The sequence below is a fragment of the Genypterus blacodes genome, unplaced genomic scaffold (assembly GCF_046128005.1).
Source record: "Genypterus blacodes isolate CSIRO-AG114 ecotype Tasmania unplaced genomic scaffold, CSIRO-AGI_Gbla_v1 ptg000064l_1, whole genome shotgun sequence".
Lineage (NCBI taxonomy): Eukaryota > Metazoa > Chordata > Actinopteri > Ophidiiformes > Ophidiidae > Genypterus > Genypterus blacodes.
In genome coordinates, this window is record NW_027466876.1 from 2833938 (window position 1) to 2852500 (window position 18563).

General features: G+C 45.6%; 3 protein-coding genes and 1 long non-coding RNA gene across 5 annotated transcripts in view; 1 reads left to right on the forward strand and 3 right to left on the reverse strand.

Annotated features, from left to right (window-relative positions):
• Positions 1-305: 305 nt before the first annotated feature.
• On the reverse strand, positions 306-3483 carry LOC143004152 (uncharacterized). Its single transcript, XR_012963944.1, has 2 exons — positions 2853-3483; positions 306-1682 (listed from the first exon to the last, which is right to left on the reverse strand). It is a non-coding gene; the product is annotated as an uncharacterized LOC143004152 (long non-coding RNA).
• A 445-nt stretch (positions 3484-3928) lies between these two features.
• pex3 (peroxisomal biogenesis factor 3) lies at positions 3929-8278 on the reverse strand. Of its 2 annotated transcripts, none has more exons than XM_076155038.1 (11): positions 8050-8278; positions 7521-7652; positions 7348-7429; positions 7214-7257; positions 6875-6996; positions 6635-6698; positions 6477-6531; positions 6163-6372; positions 5852-5974; positions 5615-5711; positions 3929-5500 (listed from the first exon to the last, which is right to left on the reverse strand). In XM_076155038.1, the coding sequence occupies exons 1-11, from the start codon at positions 8120-8122 to the stop codon at positions 5417-5419; spliced, it is 1086 nt and encodes a 361-aa protein (XP_076011153.1). In that variant the 5' UTR covers positions 8123-8278; the 3' UTR covers positions 3929-5416. The 2 variants fall into 2 exon arrangements, with proteins under 2 accessions (XP_076011153.1, XP_076011154.1); XM_076155039.1 differs by having other exon boundaries at positions 8200-8266.
• A 42-nt stretch (positions 8279-8320) lies between these two features.
• Positions 8321-10227, forward strand: adat2 (adenosine deaminase tRNA specific 2). The gene is made up of 6 exons (XM_076155040.1): positions 8321-8556; positions 8797-8901; positions 9444-9594; positions 9666-9772; positions 9938-10010; positions 10107-10227. Exons 1-6 carry the CDS (start codon positions 8479-8481, stop codon positions 10133-10135), a joined length of 543 nt encoding a protein of 180 aa, XP_076011155.1. The 5' UTR covers positions 8321-8478; the 3' UTR covers positions 10136-10227.
• A 1160-nt stretch (positions 10228-11387) lies between these two features.
• The window catches only part of aig1 (androgen-induced 1 (H. sapiens)), a 9993-nt gene continuing 2817 nt past the window's right edge, over positions 11388-18563 (reverse strand). Inside the window, exons 3-6 of the mRNA XM_076155121.1 lie at positions 16963-17064; positions 12677-12792; positions 12391-12557; positions 11388-11849 (exon numbers count right to left, since the gene is read on the reverse strand). Coding sequence (XP_076011236.1) covers positions 11830-11849; positions 12391-12557; positions 12677-12792; positions 16963-17064 — 405 coding nt within the window. The 3' untranslated portion in view covers positions 11388-11829. The remainder of the gene's footprint in view (positions 11850-12390; positions 12558-12676; positions 12793-16962; positions 17065-18563) is intronic.

Genomic DNA, 18563 nt, shown 5'->3' on the forward strand with positions numbered 1-18563 from the left:
ATCTCAGCTCCACACGGCGTCACATCCTCGGCAGCTTTGTTATTTTTAGGCTGTGTGTAAACTAGGTTATATGGCCTTGGCAGCCGGAGTGCGCACACATATAAACACACACACACAAACACACATACGCACTGACACACACATATGAGAACACACAACATTTTTGAAGTATCAGTGACGTTAAATCTCGACTGATCTTTATTTGTCTCATACAGGCGGCGCAAAGCAGTGATGTAAAAAGACATTACATCACTGTTTGAAGATTAATAAGCCAGTGCAAATAGACTCAGTGTCATTACATTACATTACAGTACATTACGATCATTTGGCAGACGCTTTTATCCAAAGCGACTTACATTACAGTACCACCCTTCGCAGAGGGGGGAGCAATTGAGGGTTTCGGTGCCTTGCTCAGGGGCACCTCGGCAGGGGCTCGAACCGGCGACCCTCCGGTTCCCAAGCGGCAGCACTACCCACTGAGCCACTGCCTCACAGTGGCTCAGTAAATTACATTTCTGGCTTTAGTGCTAATATTAGGATGCATATTCACCACAGTTTTACTCCAGCTTTAACTCAAGAAAAGATTACACATATGTCAGTCATATGAAGCCCCAGAATTTAGAATGAGTTGGTCAATAATTTGTAAATTAGTTAAATATGGGTATCAGTATGACAGAAGATGAAGATGAACAAAGTCATTTTGGAAGTGAAATCCTTTTTCAGCATTAAGGATGATGGAGTTGAGAATGATACAAGGTGAATAATAAGATTGCTGATTATGATGAGACAAACGCCGTTGAAAGAATTCCGAGGGTTTTCTAAAACTGTTATGATCCAAGGAAAAGCCCGATTTGTCTGTTAAGTGGAATCAGACCCTCAACAACAACCACAACTCCGTCCCACCTGAGCTCATTGAGATGATTGATAGCTGAGGCAGTGATTCCCCTTGTGGTAAACGGTGGTATTGTTTGGGATCAAAGTTCTCTGGAATCAGGAAACACAAACTCTCCCCTGAAACTGAACACGTTGCTTTCATTTCATATCCTCCTAATCATGACTCAGTGTGTTCCTACAGGCACTTTCCCAGCACTGTCAACATGTTTTCCTTATTAAGTCACATGCTAGATGACACAGCAGCTCTCCATCTCCAGACATGAGGCAACTTGTGACCTGATTTGCGACATCTCTTATTGATTCAGTGTCATTTAATTTCATCTAACACATTTCACCTCATCCTGAAGTAATTCATCATCACATGTCATCTGATTTGCTCTCACATTGTTAACCATTACATCTCATTCCTCTCATATTTCTTATTGTCATCGCTTTGATCATTAACTTACTTGTCCTAAAGTAAATGAATAAACATTGATCTTCTTTTAGTGTTACTGTTGTGATCCCATCAGCCATGAATCCCACTGCAATGCATCTGAAACTTTTACAGCAGTGAGGCACAGTCATGGATCTCTCTGTGTTATTGTCCGTTCGGGCCAATCAAACGGCTCAGGTGAGATGACATCACCTCTCCGATCAGCAGCGTGACCTCAGGCTGCATCATCGTGCATTGCTCAGCAGGGGAGCTGACGGCAGCCAATCAACGGAGGTCTGGGTTATCGGGTAACGAGGCCTGACTGAGCGCGGCCAATCCGATTCCAGAACAAAGATTAGTGCCTGGATGGACTCTGAGGGAATCAATAATGCAGACACACACACACACACACACACATTAGCCCTGAGCTTGCCCTTACTACTATTACAGTAAATGACACAGATGAGAGTGTATGGGATAAAGGAGTGAGAGCAAAGTGAGAATCAACGATGGCAGGATGATCTCAGTGTGTGATTTAAGTGTGTGTGTGTGTGTGTGACTCACCTCTAATCCAAAGAAATCCAAAACCACAGATACTGAGTCATTTTATTATACAGCTACTATCCATCTGTCAATCAATGTCCCTGCATGGGCGTACATGATACTGTAGTTCTGATATTACAGCTGATGACATCGACTACAACTAGAGGTACAACAAGCGGAACTGAAGCTGCGGCTTTGTGGATTCTTTAGTTTCTGTTAGTAGGAGGTGATGTACAAGGAGGGGGAGTACTAATAGCTTTTATATCAAGTACTTGTTGCAGCAGTAATGGTATTTTGTTTTGGTTTCTATGATAGTGATAATGGTAGAGTAGTGGTAGTAATATTACAGAGCAGTCATCATAAAGCAGCAGCATTAGTACCATAATATTAGTAGTAGTACTTTTAGTAGTCGCACAGTTGTAAGTAACAGTATTATAAGTCATAAACACTGTAAAGTACTGGATAGGAACCCACAGTCCAGTAGTCAGTATGATAGTAATAGCATAACTAATAATAATGTTGTGGTGAAACTGCTGAGTCACTCTTGTGGAAACATCTGGAATAACCTCACTGATGCAACAACACTGAAATATTCAGAAAGATTGCACACACACACAACACGTAGTGGTTATATATCAGCTGTTGATGCCAGCTCGGTTGATCACGGGACTTACACAAACACACACACACACACACACACACACAGCAGGTCAGGCTCACCGGAGTCATTAGGCTGAGATTTCCACATCATCATGAGCAGATCACAACAATCAGATCCAATCACCAAACACAAACTTCTTCCAACACGCAGTGTATCAAAATGTCCCAGGAGCGACTGTTTCTCTGGTTGCTTCTCGCTCAAAGATGGCGACTCAAGGTGCATGAGGTTCTGCGTCAAAAGTTCAATTCCCCTCCTGGTGTCCCTTGTATTCCTTTACCCTGCAAAGTTTAAAGCTCAAAATTCCTCCGTAAGTGACAAAACATCAGCTGACTGGCTTACCTAGGAAAACAGCAGGAGGATGTATTTTACCTCCTCAATGGGGGAATTTCGGGAGCAAACAAAGGGTCAAATTGTGACATGTAAGCATGTGACACTAACCATGATCAAAACCTGTTTTGCAACATTGAACATGACGCTGTTCAACGGCGCTTTATTCGACCTCAGCCGGTTACTCAGCAACTAAATGCCCATTACATAACAAAAGCCTCCATTCTGCCGCCCTGTGTCACATGACATGCTTATCTGGGGCCCGACGTTTCTATTTTAGGAAGCCAAAACTGTTTCGTCAGCATGACTGAGCAGGCGAACGTGTTTCATGTCGGAGTCTCACACATTTAGCACAGGAATGTTATTGGCTCTTAGCGTCGCCCGGACCTCGTTCAAGGGGCACGGGGTCAAAACACGGCTTCTGGTTCACATGCTGCAGATGACTGGCGGCTCTGTGGTGAAACTGTGTGGAAAAGGAGGTTGAAACACATCACACACACTCACCGCGCAGCATCCCTCGTCATGTGAGAGGCTGTGTGTGTGTGTGTGTATGTGTGTGAGCAACTCAAAGGATGGAAGAATGCCAATGTGACAAAATTGTATTCAAGAATAAATAAAAATAAAAATAAATGATCTGGTGTTTCTCTCACTGACTACATCACTCTGCATTCTAAAGGGTTAAAATCACATTTCAGAGAGGAATGTGAAAGAAAAAATTGATTTAGAAAAAAACATGTGTTCTTAGAAGACTTATTTTGTGCTGATAAAGATTACTCTAATAAACCCCGCCCCCTCCATCTATCTTCCTTATAAGGTAAATTGTCAGAGGGTCAAAACAAAGGGTGATGTCATCTATTGAGTCAGACAGGCAGAAAATGCACGTCTGTACACACACACACACACACACACTGATGAGGGTAAGTGTGGATAGCGCCCTCATGTGGCCATTTAAAATAATGTCGACTGCTCAGGATCAACCGGGCCAGGATTTTTGTAAATTCTTTTGTTTCTGGATTATATGGAACATTATTATTTTTAAATATATTCCGGCATAAAATCGCACACGAATCTAACCAAAAACAATCGCATTTTATTTAAATTACTTTTTATTCACACACTCCATGTGTGTATCGGCTTTCACCGATACACACACACACTAAAATGGTCGCACTTTAATCACAACTCCAGTCAATCGCTACAAAGATACATGTCAGTCCTTTTTGCAACAGTGTCAAAAACATCCCTTACATTCTAACACTTGATTGTTTGTTAGCGGAAGCGCAGCGTCTCCACAAATCCAAGGAGGGAAACGTCCCAAAAGACAGTGAATGAAGTGAATGAAGTGTGTGTGGAGCTTTTTTCTTCTGTCATAATTGTCAAAAATGTGTTTATTTGTAACCGTCCTCACTGAGATCAATCATGATGGTTCTGCCTGTGTGATGCAGCTGAAGTGAACCTGGCCTACAGCGCCCTCTATGTGCTGTGCACCGCCTCAACCATCACACATGAACACGAACAATAACATGTCATCATTTAGAATTAATGTGCGATTCAGAGCCATAACAGAACAATCATGCACAGCTGGAAATATGCACAAATGTGACTTTTATTAATAAGTCACTTGGATTTTTGGTCATTTTTAAGATTTCATAATATAAATGTGAACCAGAGTCACATATTTCCCACCACACATGAATGGAAAACGTCATTTTAAAGTCACTTTGAAGAGGAATAGAAAGGTTTGGGACAGAAGCCTGAAGGATGAGGGCTGAGGAACACTGACCCCTGCTGGAATAAGAGGGAAATACTGTCAAAACACAGACTTTGCCACTTCATTCAGTGTTTTTCAAGACTATAACCAGAATAAATCTCGTCTTAAAAGATGATTTGTTTCCTTGTTTAGGTCTTTTTGTTTGCTATAAGAAGTTAATTAGTGTTTATTAGTCTTTTGGACAAACTTTGATATCACTTTATGATAAGGATTTGTTCCGCTTCTTCATTTCTTCTTCATGTTGAGGTTTACACTTTAGCTCGACCCCGAGAAAGGCAAAACATTAACACCTACATATTCGACGTCGACTGAATCAGAAGCGACCTGCGCACAGAATAACAGAAGAAGAGATTTCGATGAGGCGCGCTCGAAAAAACCCGCGGTTGAAGTGCAGAGGGAACAGCTGGTGAGGCGGGCCGGCAGCAAACACTCGTTGGACGTCGTGAAAGCGGGAATAAACAGGAAAGAATGTGGCGGTTGGCCAGAGGAATTTGGTTCGGTTGGTCCGGGAGCACTGATGAGTTGTGATCGATCCTTCGCCGCATTACTTCAGCCTCGCCGGGACACTAAAAGACGCCCGGGGGCTCCATCACGACCTCCCAAACACGCCACGAGCGTCAGATTATCCGCAGGTCCGTCTCTGCCCGTTCGGATGCCGGCGCAGAGGGGGAAAAGATCTGGATGAGATAAGGGTCTTGCGAGCGATTGAGCGAGAGAGAGAGAGCTTCTGGGAACCGATCCTGGTCTCCTTCCCCCTCTCTCCTCGTCTCCCGTCACTGCTCCTACCCGCTGTCGTTCCTTCGGTTCATTTCTGTAGCTCCTGCGGCATGCTGAAGACCTCGTAAACATTGGCTGAGAACTCCTTTACGTGGTCGTTCATCAACAAGTCCTGGAGAGAGAGAGAGAGAGAGAGAGAGAGAGAGAGAGAGAGAGAGAGAGACATGTATTCCTGAGGGAAATCTGGGGAAACAGATGGGGGCGGTTCCATTTTGTTTGTTCTCACCTGGACAAAGTGGCTTGGCGTCTCGCTGCAGATGGCGTTGATCTGACCGTTGACGATGGGGATGATCTTCGCCAGTGGCAGACTGACTGCAGAAAGGCTGGACAGACAGACGCATGGACACGGACAGGTCACATGTAATCTGCGAGGTTGTTGCTACATTTATGGACAGAAAAACTACTATATATTTGAGCCATTGGCCGTTTACTGGCCAGCAGACTTGTGGGTCCAGCAGCTCACCTGTCGGCAGCAGAGCTGGGGGCGGAGTTGCAGGGCGGTGGGCGAAAGAACTCGGCCAGGTTGTCAAGGAGACGAGAGAAACCCCGGTTGAGACAGGTGTTCAGAACGGTGGTGAAGTCTGGACTGGAGTCAAAAGACTTGCAGACGTCAGAATCACACACACACACACACACACACACACACACACACACACACACACACACACACACACACACACACACACACACACACACACACACACACACACACACACACACACACACACACACACACACACACACACACACACACACACACACACACACTTTTACCTGTCCAACATGTCTCTTGTCTCGTTCAACAGTCTGATGGTCATGATGTCGTTCTCCGTCAGGCCACACGCCTGGTCGGCCAGCGTGTTCTCCTCGTCTGCCAGCATGTAGCCGGGCAGCGGTCGCTCCGACGACGACTCCACCTCCGCCCGGATCCAACCCAGCTGCTGCTCCAGCTCCAGCAGGGACAGACTCTGCTTCAGAGACATCCTGACACACACAGTCATTGGATGAAGTAACATAATTAAGTGTGTGAATGTGGCTGTCGAAAAGAGGTGTGGTGTACAGTAACAAACACACACACACACACCCACCCTCCGAGTGAGTTCTGTACTGCTCTCTTCACCACTGTCATCATCTCTGTCAAACCTAGAGAGAGAGAGAGAGAGAGAGAGAGAAATTATTTGAGGTGTAATGACAAACATCTCCATTGTTTCTGCGCTTGTGTGTGTGTATGTGTGTGTGTATGTACCATTTCCCAGTAGATGTTGGATACTGGACAGGTACTGCTGTTGGACTTCTGGAGGCGCCAGCGTCTAAGAAGAACAAACATAATCAACCCTAAATATTTCTCTCTCACACACACACACACACACACACACACACACACACACACACACACACACACACACACACACACACACACACACACACACACACACACACACACACACACACACACACACACACACACACACACACGGATGCTCACCGCTGTGTTATTATTAACCGAGTTGTCCAGGTACAGGTATCCTCCGATGATGTTCAGCTGGACTCTGAGCAGAACCACCAGCATGCAGGTGCTGTAAACCGCCACGATGCTGCGGGTGAAACCTGCAAACACACACACACACGTTAAATACATTCAACACGTAAAAGCTCATGTGCTGGAAGCTTCATGTCTGCCTGCCGCCTGTGTAACACGCATGCAAATCTAAAAACAAATCAATCCACCTCGCTCTACGCAACGATCATTCAAAAGTGACACCCGGTTTGAGCAGCGTGTGTGTGAGTGTGTGTGACACCCTGTGGCATGAATGGAGACACTTACTGATGATCTTTAAGTCTTCCCAGATTTCCAGTTTGTTGGCCGGCCTGAGGGACGAGATGAGGAAGAGCAGACATTAAAAAGGCGCCAGGAGACATCAATCTTCGGACTCGATGGTGAAACATGATTCTACTCACTTGGATTTGAGGAGCGCGGTGAGGATTTCTGAGTCCAGCTGACTCACGATGGCTTCTTTCAGCGACGGGAGCATGGACAGCACTGCAACACACACACACTTATGCATTATGTAAAAGCGGGCAAGACAAGACAAACGCCTCCTCCTGGCTCGTGTCTCCCGCTGCATGCGTACCCGTCAGGTTGCAGGTTCTCTGGTTGCTCTCGAAGTGGAACTGCCTGCGCGCCTGAGAGATGTAGTCGCCCGCCTCCTTCTCCTGGAGCTCCCGCATTTTCTTCTGGGCATATTTACCCAGGAAGTACACGCCTACAGAGGAGACGGGCAAAGGAAGTGACATCATCATCCAGGCCAGAGCTGCTTGTTTGTTAGAACTATTACAATCTACACTTTGGGGTTGAACAATAAAATGTGCATTGTTTGTTTTCCAGTAAATTATTAGTTGTAATCGTATGCTGCTCGTACGTCTTAATAAAGTATTCCAACTCATTCCACACACGTCATTTCAGCCTCTGTGTTCCTGATTTACAATACAAAATCTTTACAGCTTTAATTCATAAAAAAGCTTAAATATGCAGTTAATAAAGCTATTTAGTAGAGAAGTTACGTAAACAAAGCCATGGATTCGGTTTAAGACGTTTCTTCTTCTACAGGCTGAATATTGCAGAGCTCGTGAGCTTGAGCTACAGCTAACGAGCTAACTCACCTCCAACTACAGCTCCTGTAAATATAAATTTCCTTTTGTGACGTTTAACAAAATTCCAAACAGACGAAAACATCCTCGGCTACAGCTTCACCGGCGCAAACAGCGAAAACTCCCCGTATATGTTAACTTGTAGCAGAGTGTTTCACGGACATGTTTAGATAAGATTAGACGAGTTCTGATTCGAGTTGTTGCTGCCCACTTGCTTCTTGGGCGGAAACCACGCGAAGAAACACGGAAGTATCGCGGGATCGATTGCTCTCGTCTGGGAACTGTACGACCAATATTATCTTCCCCTTCTGGTTGTTCAGCGTGTTTTCTGACACACCGGAATCCACGCAAGAACCACAAACGTGAACAAATCAGTCAAAACCTGTTTTTTTAGTCATTGGCGTGTAAATTGTAGTTATTTGTAGTTGATATAGCGTTGCTATGGGAACAGAGAAAGAGGCCAGCTTCTTCCCGAGCGAGGAGGATGTTGACAAGTGGATGACCAACGCTTTTGACATGGTTGGTTATAGAAAGACTACACAACCTTTTATCGATGCGTATCCTAGTAAATTGTGTTCATGTAAAGAGTTCTTGATTTGTATCTTGCCTGAAACGTTTTAGAATATACTATACAAGATATGAATTCGACATAAAAATAGAACAAAAAAAATACCCGCCAGCATTTTGTCCCGCATTTGTGTCCCTCTGTTACATTTCACTCTTTCTGCGTAGCCGCTGACCGACTGTGTGTATTTGCAGGCTCAAGACGCACTGAAGAACGGAGAGGTGCCTGTAGGCTGTTTGATGGTCTATAATAATGAAGTAGTGGGGAAAGGAAGGAACGAGGTCAACGAGACCAAAAATGTAAGGAAATATTAAAATAGGAATTAGCAGTAAACTTAACTAAACTTATATTTGTAAGGTGAGTTTTCGTGGCTCTGACAGAAGTTGATATCGCACATGGCGAAACTTAATTGACTATTTGTTGTTGTTATTTCCTGACACATTGGTTTTCTGTCGTGTAGAGGAAACAATGCTATCTAGTGGTGACAGCTTCCACTAATGGAAAGTGAAGGGAAATCTGGGGAGAAAATGCCAACAAGCCCTTAAAAAACCCCAATAAACTGTCAATCATAATCTTATTTCCATGAACCCACATAAACAGTTCACTGGAAAAATCCCCAGTTCTTCTTTGGAAAGATACATAAATAAGAATAATAAGCCACACTGACACTCTTTTTAGGCCACACTCACCAACAGACAGTAATGATTCAACAGAGGTTAGTTTCTATTGTGTATTTGTGTGTGTGTGTGTGTTTGTGTTTGTGTGCCCAAATTAGCACAATGAGAACACCGCACGTAAGCAGAATTAAACGTGTGTGTGTGTGTGTGTGTGTGTGTCAAAGGCCACTCGCCACGCTGAGATGGTGGCTGTGGATCAGCTCCTGGAGTGGTGTCGCCATGGTAACTTGGACGCGCGCCGTGTGTGTGAGCAAACAGCGCTGTATGTCACTGTGGAGCCGTGCATCATGTGCGCTGCAGCTCTGCGCCTGATCAGTATCCTCCCTGCCTGTGTGTGTGTTTGTGTGTGTGTCAATGCTGTGTATTGCTCCATTACTGGCGGTCAGATATCCCAGTGGTTGTGTATGGCTGCAGGAACGAGCGGTTTGGAGGCTGCGGCTCAGTGATGGACGTCGCCTCTGATACCTTACCTCACACTGGGACGCCATTCAAGGTGAGAGTGTGTTTGTTTGTCTGTTGACCTTTTTGGGGCCTGTTTGTTTATGCTGTTGATCCATAAACTCTCCAGTCTTCTCCATCAACATAGCCTATCTTCAATTATGGAGACAGTATTTCCTGCTGGTGGCATTATAACAATTATCTGTGTGTGTGTGTGTAGTGTGTTGCAGGACACCGAGCAGAGGAGGCTGTGGAGATGCTGAAGAACTTCTACAAACAGGAGAATCCTAACGGTGAGAACAAATCAATTTGCTAAAAACGATCATTTTCCCCATCATTTATTATTTGAAATCCTCTCTTCTCACTTTCAATTTCAATCTCTGTTTCAGCCCCCAAACCTAAAACCAGGAAAGACTGAGCAGAGACCAGACGATTTCACTGCCCCATTTTTGATTGTATTTGCATTGTATTAACCCTTGAAAGATATTTAATAAATCATTTTGGAGAAAAGTACTTTAGTGTGTTGAGTGGAGACAATTAGATGGTTTTTGATCTTTTATCTGCTGGGGACAAACAAGTGTTGTAGCCTTTAGTCTAGATCTGGACCTTTGGATCCTTGGAGGCCAACATCACTTGATAAGAGCTTCTTGTTTCCTTCCTAGTTTCCTTAATGACTTCCCCTCTGTGATCTTTCCCTCCTTCCTTCCTTTATTTTTTCCGACCAACAGATGCCGATTTGGGAAACGGACAAAAAAAGTGGGGGAAACTATGGACGTTGATTGATTGATTGATTGCTGAAAGTGAGCAGTCACCAGGTGAAGCAGACACACACACACACACACACATGTACACACAGACACACACACACACCAGAGCTGAAATGATCACAAAGCACATCTGAAACATGTGCCGGGCTGCAGCTCCTCCAAACGCATTAGGATGTAAAAATATGCTAATGAATGCAGAGTAGAATGTTCCAGCTCGTTTTAATGTGTCACCTCAGAGTGGAGGAGTTGACGTGTTAATGAAGAGATGGCGTGTAGGCTCACACACACACTCAGACACACAGTAAAGTTAACTGTTAAGCGCCAATGAACGGTGTCATGTCAAACTCTCTTCCCCCTAAAAATGACAGTGAGAGGAGCGGAGTCACACACACACACACACACACTCTCACACACGTGCATTCAAACACAGCAACGGTGTGAGATGTCATGCTGTGTCAAAGGTGAGAGAACACTGCGATACAAAGTAAGAGTGTGTGTGTTGTTTTTTTAATCGTTTCACAAATAAAAGGGAAGAAGAGAAAAGGAGAGGACAGTTTGTCTTCCGGGTGCATGTGTGTGTGCGCATGTGTGTTGACTTTTTTTCCACCCTTCTCCCCCAATGAGTCGACTACTGTTCAAATCTGACCCCATCTTCCCCATGATGACGAGATCGCACAGCAGACTGACAGCAGATTCTTTTTGTTTTACTACTTATTTGACTGAATTTGCACATTTATGTCAAGTTTTTCCCCTTGTTGCACCAAAACCTGCAAATCCAAACAAATTAAAATAGTTCAGCACCTTCATCTCATGGTTCAGACCACCAAGCAGGGAGGCTCCAACAAAACAAACATACCTGCACATCTACTGGATCATTTTAGCACTAAAGTGACACGCATGAAATATTTTCCACTCAAAATTTATTGGTCATCTTCTCACAATTCACTTCCTCCTGTACATGTGTTGTGAGTCACGAGCAGCATGATGATGTTAAACACAGTACAGATATTCAGTAGCTTTGACAGAATTCAATAACATTATTAGCTTGAGAACTGTGTGTGTGTGTGTGTGTGTCCATTCATTTGGTTTGTTGTGTTTGCATGTGTGTACGTATGTAAAAACCTTCTTTCACTCCTTCATCTGTGATTATTCTCTTCTATTTACACGTCACTGCTATATTGTAGGTGTTTGTCAGGCTCGATGTGATTGGACGCAGTTCGGCTGGAGCTTGTTTTGCCGCTCTTGTGCTGTCTTGCTTGTGGGCACAAAGCGCCCCCTTGTGGCTGAGCGCCGCAGGTTTTCCAGTGGGGCGAACTCGACTCCTTGTGCAGTGAAGAAGAGGTGGTCACTCAGCTTTGACCTTGTCTGGGAAGAAGGAGACGGGACAGAAAGAAGAAGAGAATATGATATTAATATTTACATGCGACAGAAATGCAAAGCTTTGTGTTTCCTCTTAAATATGGAAGCAAACACTCGACAACAATCTGTGCTAGAGGAAATTCAGAACAGCTGGTAACTTCCAAAAAGTTCATTTCAATCTCTCTGTGTGTGTGTTTGTGTGTGTGTGGGAGGTATTCTACTGTATGTGAGGGTACTACTAGAGACTAAGGCTGCAGGCTAGGAAGTCTATACACACTGGTTTTCTCTCTCCCTCGTGTGGGTGGAGTGCTACCTGCTGACCTGCTGAGCAGATGGATGGGGGAGAGATAACGAGGGTGTGTGTGTGTGTGTGTGTGTGTGTGTGGCGGCCTGGCAGATGCTCGATCTCGTTCTCCTTCAGTTTGTTTCAACATTTCTGCTCTCCATTGCGGTCGCGGAATCGACAGACGCGTGGCATTTTCATCAAGCTTCATTCAATCAGTCAGTCAGATCACAAATCCTACGTTTTGAGCTCAGGGGTGTGTACCTGTGTGAGGCGGGTCCCAGATGTAGGTGTTGAGGATTTCTCCGAGGGTATAGAAGATGGACAGCACCACTGTCATGGCGCCGAAGAAGAGGACTCGAGCCAGCGGGCTGATGCGCTCCAACACCGGGTAAACCCACACGCCTGTCACCTGGTGCACCCAACACGTCCTGGGTGGGTGGAATGAACAGAAAAGCGTCTCCATCAAACGACTAAACCAACACTACAACCTGTCTAAAATGACGTGCATGTGTGTGTTTGACTTTAGGAATCAGGAAACGTGAGGTACCAAAGGATGTATGCAACGCCGAAACCGCACACTGCTGCCAGACCCCACGGCCTGCTGGGATATCGATGGTGGGTGGTCCGCATCTCGATGATGATGAAGGGAAGGACAGTGGTGTGCTGAGAGAGGGATGAAGGCGGACAGAGGGGAGGGAGACGAGCAAAAGGTGAGACAAAGAAGAACAACTTCATGTTAAAACTGGACCAGTAGCAGAAAAGGTGTTTGCTGATGTCGCCTGAGAGGCAGAGTTCAACTTTCATCCACTAGGGGGTGCTCACGTACAGACACAACAGCTCACAGACCCCTGGTACAAGCAGTAAAGAGACCTCTTACCTCATTTGCACTCGCAGAAGCACAGCTGTCGATCTGAAACTGTGCGTGTGTGTGCGTGTGCCCGCGCATGTGTGTGTGTGTGTGTGTGTGTGCGTGCATGCGTGTGTGTGCATTCTTCACACTTCTGAGCTCTCAGTTTCCAGCAGTTGAGGCGTTTAGCCTCGTTACCAAATGGCAAGAAAAACAACTACTGGGATCCATCCCAATTCCCTGGGATAATTATTCCCAGATATAATGTTTGGACTTGGTGGACGCGATGCAGAAGGTGTAAAAGTGGGCGCAGGATCAGGACTCGGCGAGTAGTGTTGATCTTCATCCAGTTTGAACCTCACACTCCTCCAATTTGTTATTACTCCCAAATGTGTTATTTGTACAACAGAGAGTTTAGTTCAAGTGATTCAGCAAAGATCCTCTAAAAAGGGGGGAATATCAACGTACACAAACTACTGTAGGAAAGCAGATCCTCTAAAATCAACATCTGCACACTGAGTGTATTATGTCCTAATGTAAATGCTCACATCCATTGTGGAGAGGTCGTTTCATAGATAATAACATGATCTGACCCTTGTAGTCCATTTAAAAGGTTGCGAAACATCAAGTGGCTCACTATCCATCTCCTCCCTAATTCAGCCTGAGGAGGGCGCTGTTACAACCACTTTGACTCATGGATACAAATTGGCCACACCCACTAATATTTTCAGCAAAATCTGAATGTTTTCTCTCATCTCCTCCTACAATTTTAGCCCAATTATCACCAAAATGTTGCTCCAAGCCCGATAAAACGCTTCTCTCCGTTTCGAGAGAAATTCTTCATCAAGTTCAGTGGGCGTGGCTACAAAAAGTGCTACAATCTCGTGAACGAATGAGTCAATTGCAACTAAATTTGGGCTCACTTCTTCTGCGGAAGGAAGCTCCAGTCGACCTGGCGGTGGCGCTATTACCGAAGAAAAAAATTAAATCTTGTTGATAACGTCTTAATCTGCGACGAAGACAAACAAAACAACCCGCTTGCTCTCCAGCGGCTAAGTAGGTTTCGATGACCTCATGCTCCAAAGACATGCTCACCCTGCGAACATTTCATTTCATCGCTCCTCTTTTCAGTTTTCCCATGATGGTCCCAGATGCTGTTTTACAAGCTTTTCCACACAGATGACAATAAAAGTCTAAAAGTCGTAAAATTTGGCACGATAGTTGGCAAATACAGAGATTCCTTCCGGGGCGGTTACTTAAAAAAAAAATGAACTTGTGAGGGATTGTTAAGTGTCAAACTGCATTTATGACTCGTGGTCTCTCTCACATCCACCCGAGGAGGAAGCCTGCATGACATACGTCCCCCCCCTGTCCCCCCTCCCGTCCCCGCCCCCGTCTGCACCTCAGGGAGCCTCTGAGGTCTTAAGCGGATCATATTCGAGACGCAAGTATGTGCAAATTAACAGTCGCATTTCATTGCTCAGAGGAGGACAGAATAGCCGCCTCTCCCGGGGTCTGAAATACTAGGTTTCCCTCCCTTCATTATAACTAACACACACACACACACACACACACACACACACACACACACACACACACACACACACACACACACACACACACACACACACACACACACACACACACACACACACACACACACACACACACACACACACACACAGAGTGGATGTCCTGACACTGCACTTTTACCCAGTGCGCCTCTGTGGAATTCAGGACTCCTGGTGATGTTTAAGTTTAGGTTTTGTTGCAGAGACTCACCACTCGTAAATGACAGCCCCTTTATTCTCCCCCCCCCCCCCCGTCCCTCTATCTGGTTTTGTTTCTAGGTCTTCCTCTCTCTCTCTCTCTCTCTCTCGCTCTCTCTCTCTCTCTCTCTGTCTTTGTTGTCCTCGCCGCTCTGAATCTTTGCGGTTTCGCTCAAGCATCCAGCTTCTGCGTCTATGGAAAATCCCCCCACGCCCCCACCGTTCCTGCAAACAGCAGTGGTTTGAGCCTGTGGTCTGCGTCTAAAAACGGGACAAACCATTTCACACACAAACACACAGCAGGGGGGGGTAGCGGTGAGATGCTGGGGTGGCTTCGCGGGGTCAAACATCTCCCGGTGCCCACGCGTCACAGCTGGGGCCCGACTGGAAATAGATTGACACGGTCATGTTCGGAGAAGCGGGAACACGACCTGGAAGTTCAAGCTTCGAATCCGACATCAGCAGCAGTTGCCCTCGAGCAAGGCACAAACCCTCAAGAGAATCGAAACTGACTTCTTTAGTTTTCAGGTGGCTGATTCATCAAACACCAAGAGATCTTTAGAAGAATGATTCAGATTGTAGGAAGACTAAAATTGATTGGAAAGGAATTGTTTATTCTTTACAGGCTTGGCAGCAATTTTGAAGTAAGTATAACAAAATAGATTGGCCCAAAAAAAAGGAGTCTAAGCTTTGAAAAACTGTGCATTTTAATTGATTAAAACCGAGGACAAATCAAACACACAGTGAAAACTATAGAAGTGAACCAGACAAGAGAAGATGGCATCCAGATTTGTCTGTTAAATGATTGTGTGTGTGTGTGTGTGTGTGTGTGTGTGTGTGTGTGTGTGTGTGTGTGTGTGTGTGTGTGTGTGTGTGTGTGTGTGTGTGTGTGTGTACTCAACCTGACAATGATTCACCAGATGTGAACAAACAGCTGATCCTCAGTCATTAATAACAACACTACAAAAACAGAGAGAGAGAGACGCTGTGTGTGTGTGTATGTGTGTCTGTGTCAGATCAGGTCATTCACGTCAGGCGATAATCCTCTGTTGCTAGGAGAACTACACACCGGCGTGGACGTGTGTGTGTGTGTGTGTGTGTCTGTGTGGCTGCCAGAACTGCCAGAACAAGGGCCGTCACACACACTCGGAGACGAGTTGACACACTCCCACACTTTGTTTTTTCTGTCGTGAGGACATGTTGACTTATACGCGCAATGCACAGAGACAAAGTGGCAGCACTTCGACTATAAACACACACACACACGTCAATGACAGATTTGAATTCTCAGTTATTTGCAATCAGAAGTTTCGAATGGAACCCCCACACACACACACACACACACACACACACACACACACACACACACACACACACACACACACACACACACACACACACACACACACACAGTTAATTGCAGTGGCTCTTGATAAAAAAGAAGTGACTCGACCAATCCCTCCTCCAATGGGAGCCGTAACACAGTTGCTATGGTGTCCAATATAAATAAACAACAGCGATACCATGGAATATCACAAAATATTTACAGACACGCGCGCGCACACACACACCCATTACTGATGTTTTGCTTGTTTTGGTCCTTGGCGACACAAATATAGCAACCGCTCAGCTATTACATCACTTTCAGAATACGGGAAAGACACACACAAACACACACACACACACACACACACACACACACACACACACACACACACACACACACACACACACACACACACACACACACACACACACACACAATTACTATAAACCCTTACAGATCAGGAGCTGTAATTGGACGACAGATCCCGAACTCAGATGTTATATCCACACAATGTGATGCACTGTGGCGCACACGTGCATGTGTGCGTGCATGAGTGTGTGTGTGTGTTTGTATGCGTGTGTGTGTGTGTGTGTGTGTGTGTGGACAGTGTTCTGACAGAAGGAAATGTGAGGAACAGGTTTTGCATGTTGCAGAGGGCTGGAACATTTTCAGAATTATCTCCCATCTGACAGCTGCTTTAAACACACACACACGCCGCTGGTATTATCGGGGCGAGCTGCGTGTTCGCCGCTGTCTAAACACCAGATTATACCTGCTTCCTCTAGATTATTTATCAAGTACTTCATGAAGCGTACCATCCGGCAATCCAAGTACTAATGGACTGACTTATCATGGCGTGCAGAACATGCCGGCGTCTGTTTGGGACTCACCATGCCGTGGTTTAGCCACTGCGGGATGAAGTTGTCAAGCAGTCTGGGGTAGACCAGCTCTCTGTCGTACACGTAGAGACTCCAGAACATGGAGACCACAAACTGGACAGGGTACATAAAAGAGAACGAGAGAGAGAGAAGGGTTGAGAGAGCACACAGTACACAGGAACACACAGACAGTTCGAGCTTGTCTTTTTGAGACGATGGTTACTTGCTGGGGCGCCCATGTTACACGCTCCATTCATCACAGCGTTCATTCGGAAAATCCGGTTTCGCACAATAAAAATGTTCAGACGACACAGGACGTCATCAAGCATGCTGTCACACACACACACACACACACAAACAGACACACACACACACACAAACACACACACTTGTACTACCAAACAGTAATCCTCAAGCTGCTCCTTAGTTTGTGCTGTCTAAAATGTTATTTTTCTTTCATTTGTGGCATTTGACCCGTCTTGTGGGATGCTTAGACACACACCACTAACACACTAACACACTCTTCCTGTTTAATGCGTCTCCAGCAGACAGGTTGGACCGCAGCCAGACCATGTTCTTCTGTAGGACGGGGGTGGAATTACCTGACCGTCATCTGGGTTCCACTTCAAGGACCCTGAACCCCCCGCTGCTATTGTACCCTGACTGGTATGTTCTTTTTTCAATGGGCCAATGTAGTGGCAGGAAACACACACGGACACGCACACGCACGCACACACACACACACACTATATCACACATACAGCGTAGATACTGTATGTGACGTACACAAAAAGAGACGCACATTGAGACGTGCACAAACGTACAGCATACACGTGTAATATTCACATGTGCACACACACTCATTACAACCTGAGCGACATGCAGGCACGCACAAACACGCGCGTGCACACACACACACACACACACACACACACACACACACACACACACACACGTTCCATATCAGTCAGTCTAGGTTTCCAGACGTTAGCTGTGGTGGTAATTATGTCTATTGTGCTGTGTGTAAGCTGAACTCTGTGCCCACTTCACACACGAGGCACCATGCCAGGGTGACTGCTTCTATAGGCGTGTGCGCGTGCGTGTGTGTGTGTGTGTATGTGTGGCAATCTAGAATGTGGTTGTAGTTCAACAGCCGATCAAGTATTTGGGCTCCAAATCATGTACAAATGTGTGTGCAGGCCGAGTTTGTCTAGACTTTGCATGAGCTTCTGTGTGTGCATGAGCTTGTGTGTGTGTTTGTGTGTGTGTGTGTGTGTGTGTGTGTGTGTGGCACAACCATGTGAGTCAAGTCTCCCAGAGTTATGAGGGATCACACAGAGGTCAGTGTGTGTTTGAAGACACAGAGGGACGAGCTTGACACTGTTTCCTCTGTTCTGCTCCTTCAACCACCAGCAGCCTTAAACTGTCCTTACAGCCAATGCAGATATGTCAGCATGTGACTACACTGAGCAGCAGTGTGTGGGTGATGTGTGTGACGCCACATGGCAAATGAGCTGACACAGACATTAGCTGTACGAGATGTAAAGTTCTGAGGCTGATGCATACAACAAGAGCGAGGCGCACAGCGCTTGGAGGTCGTGCAGCTCTGTGTC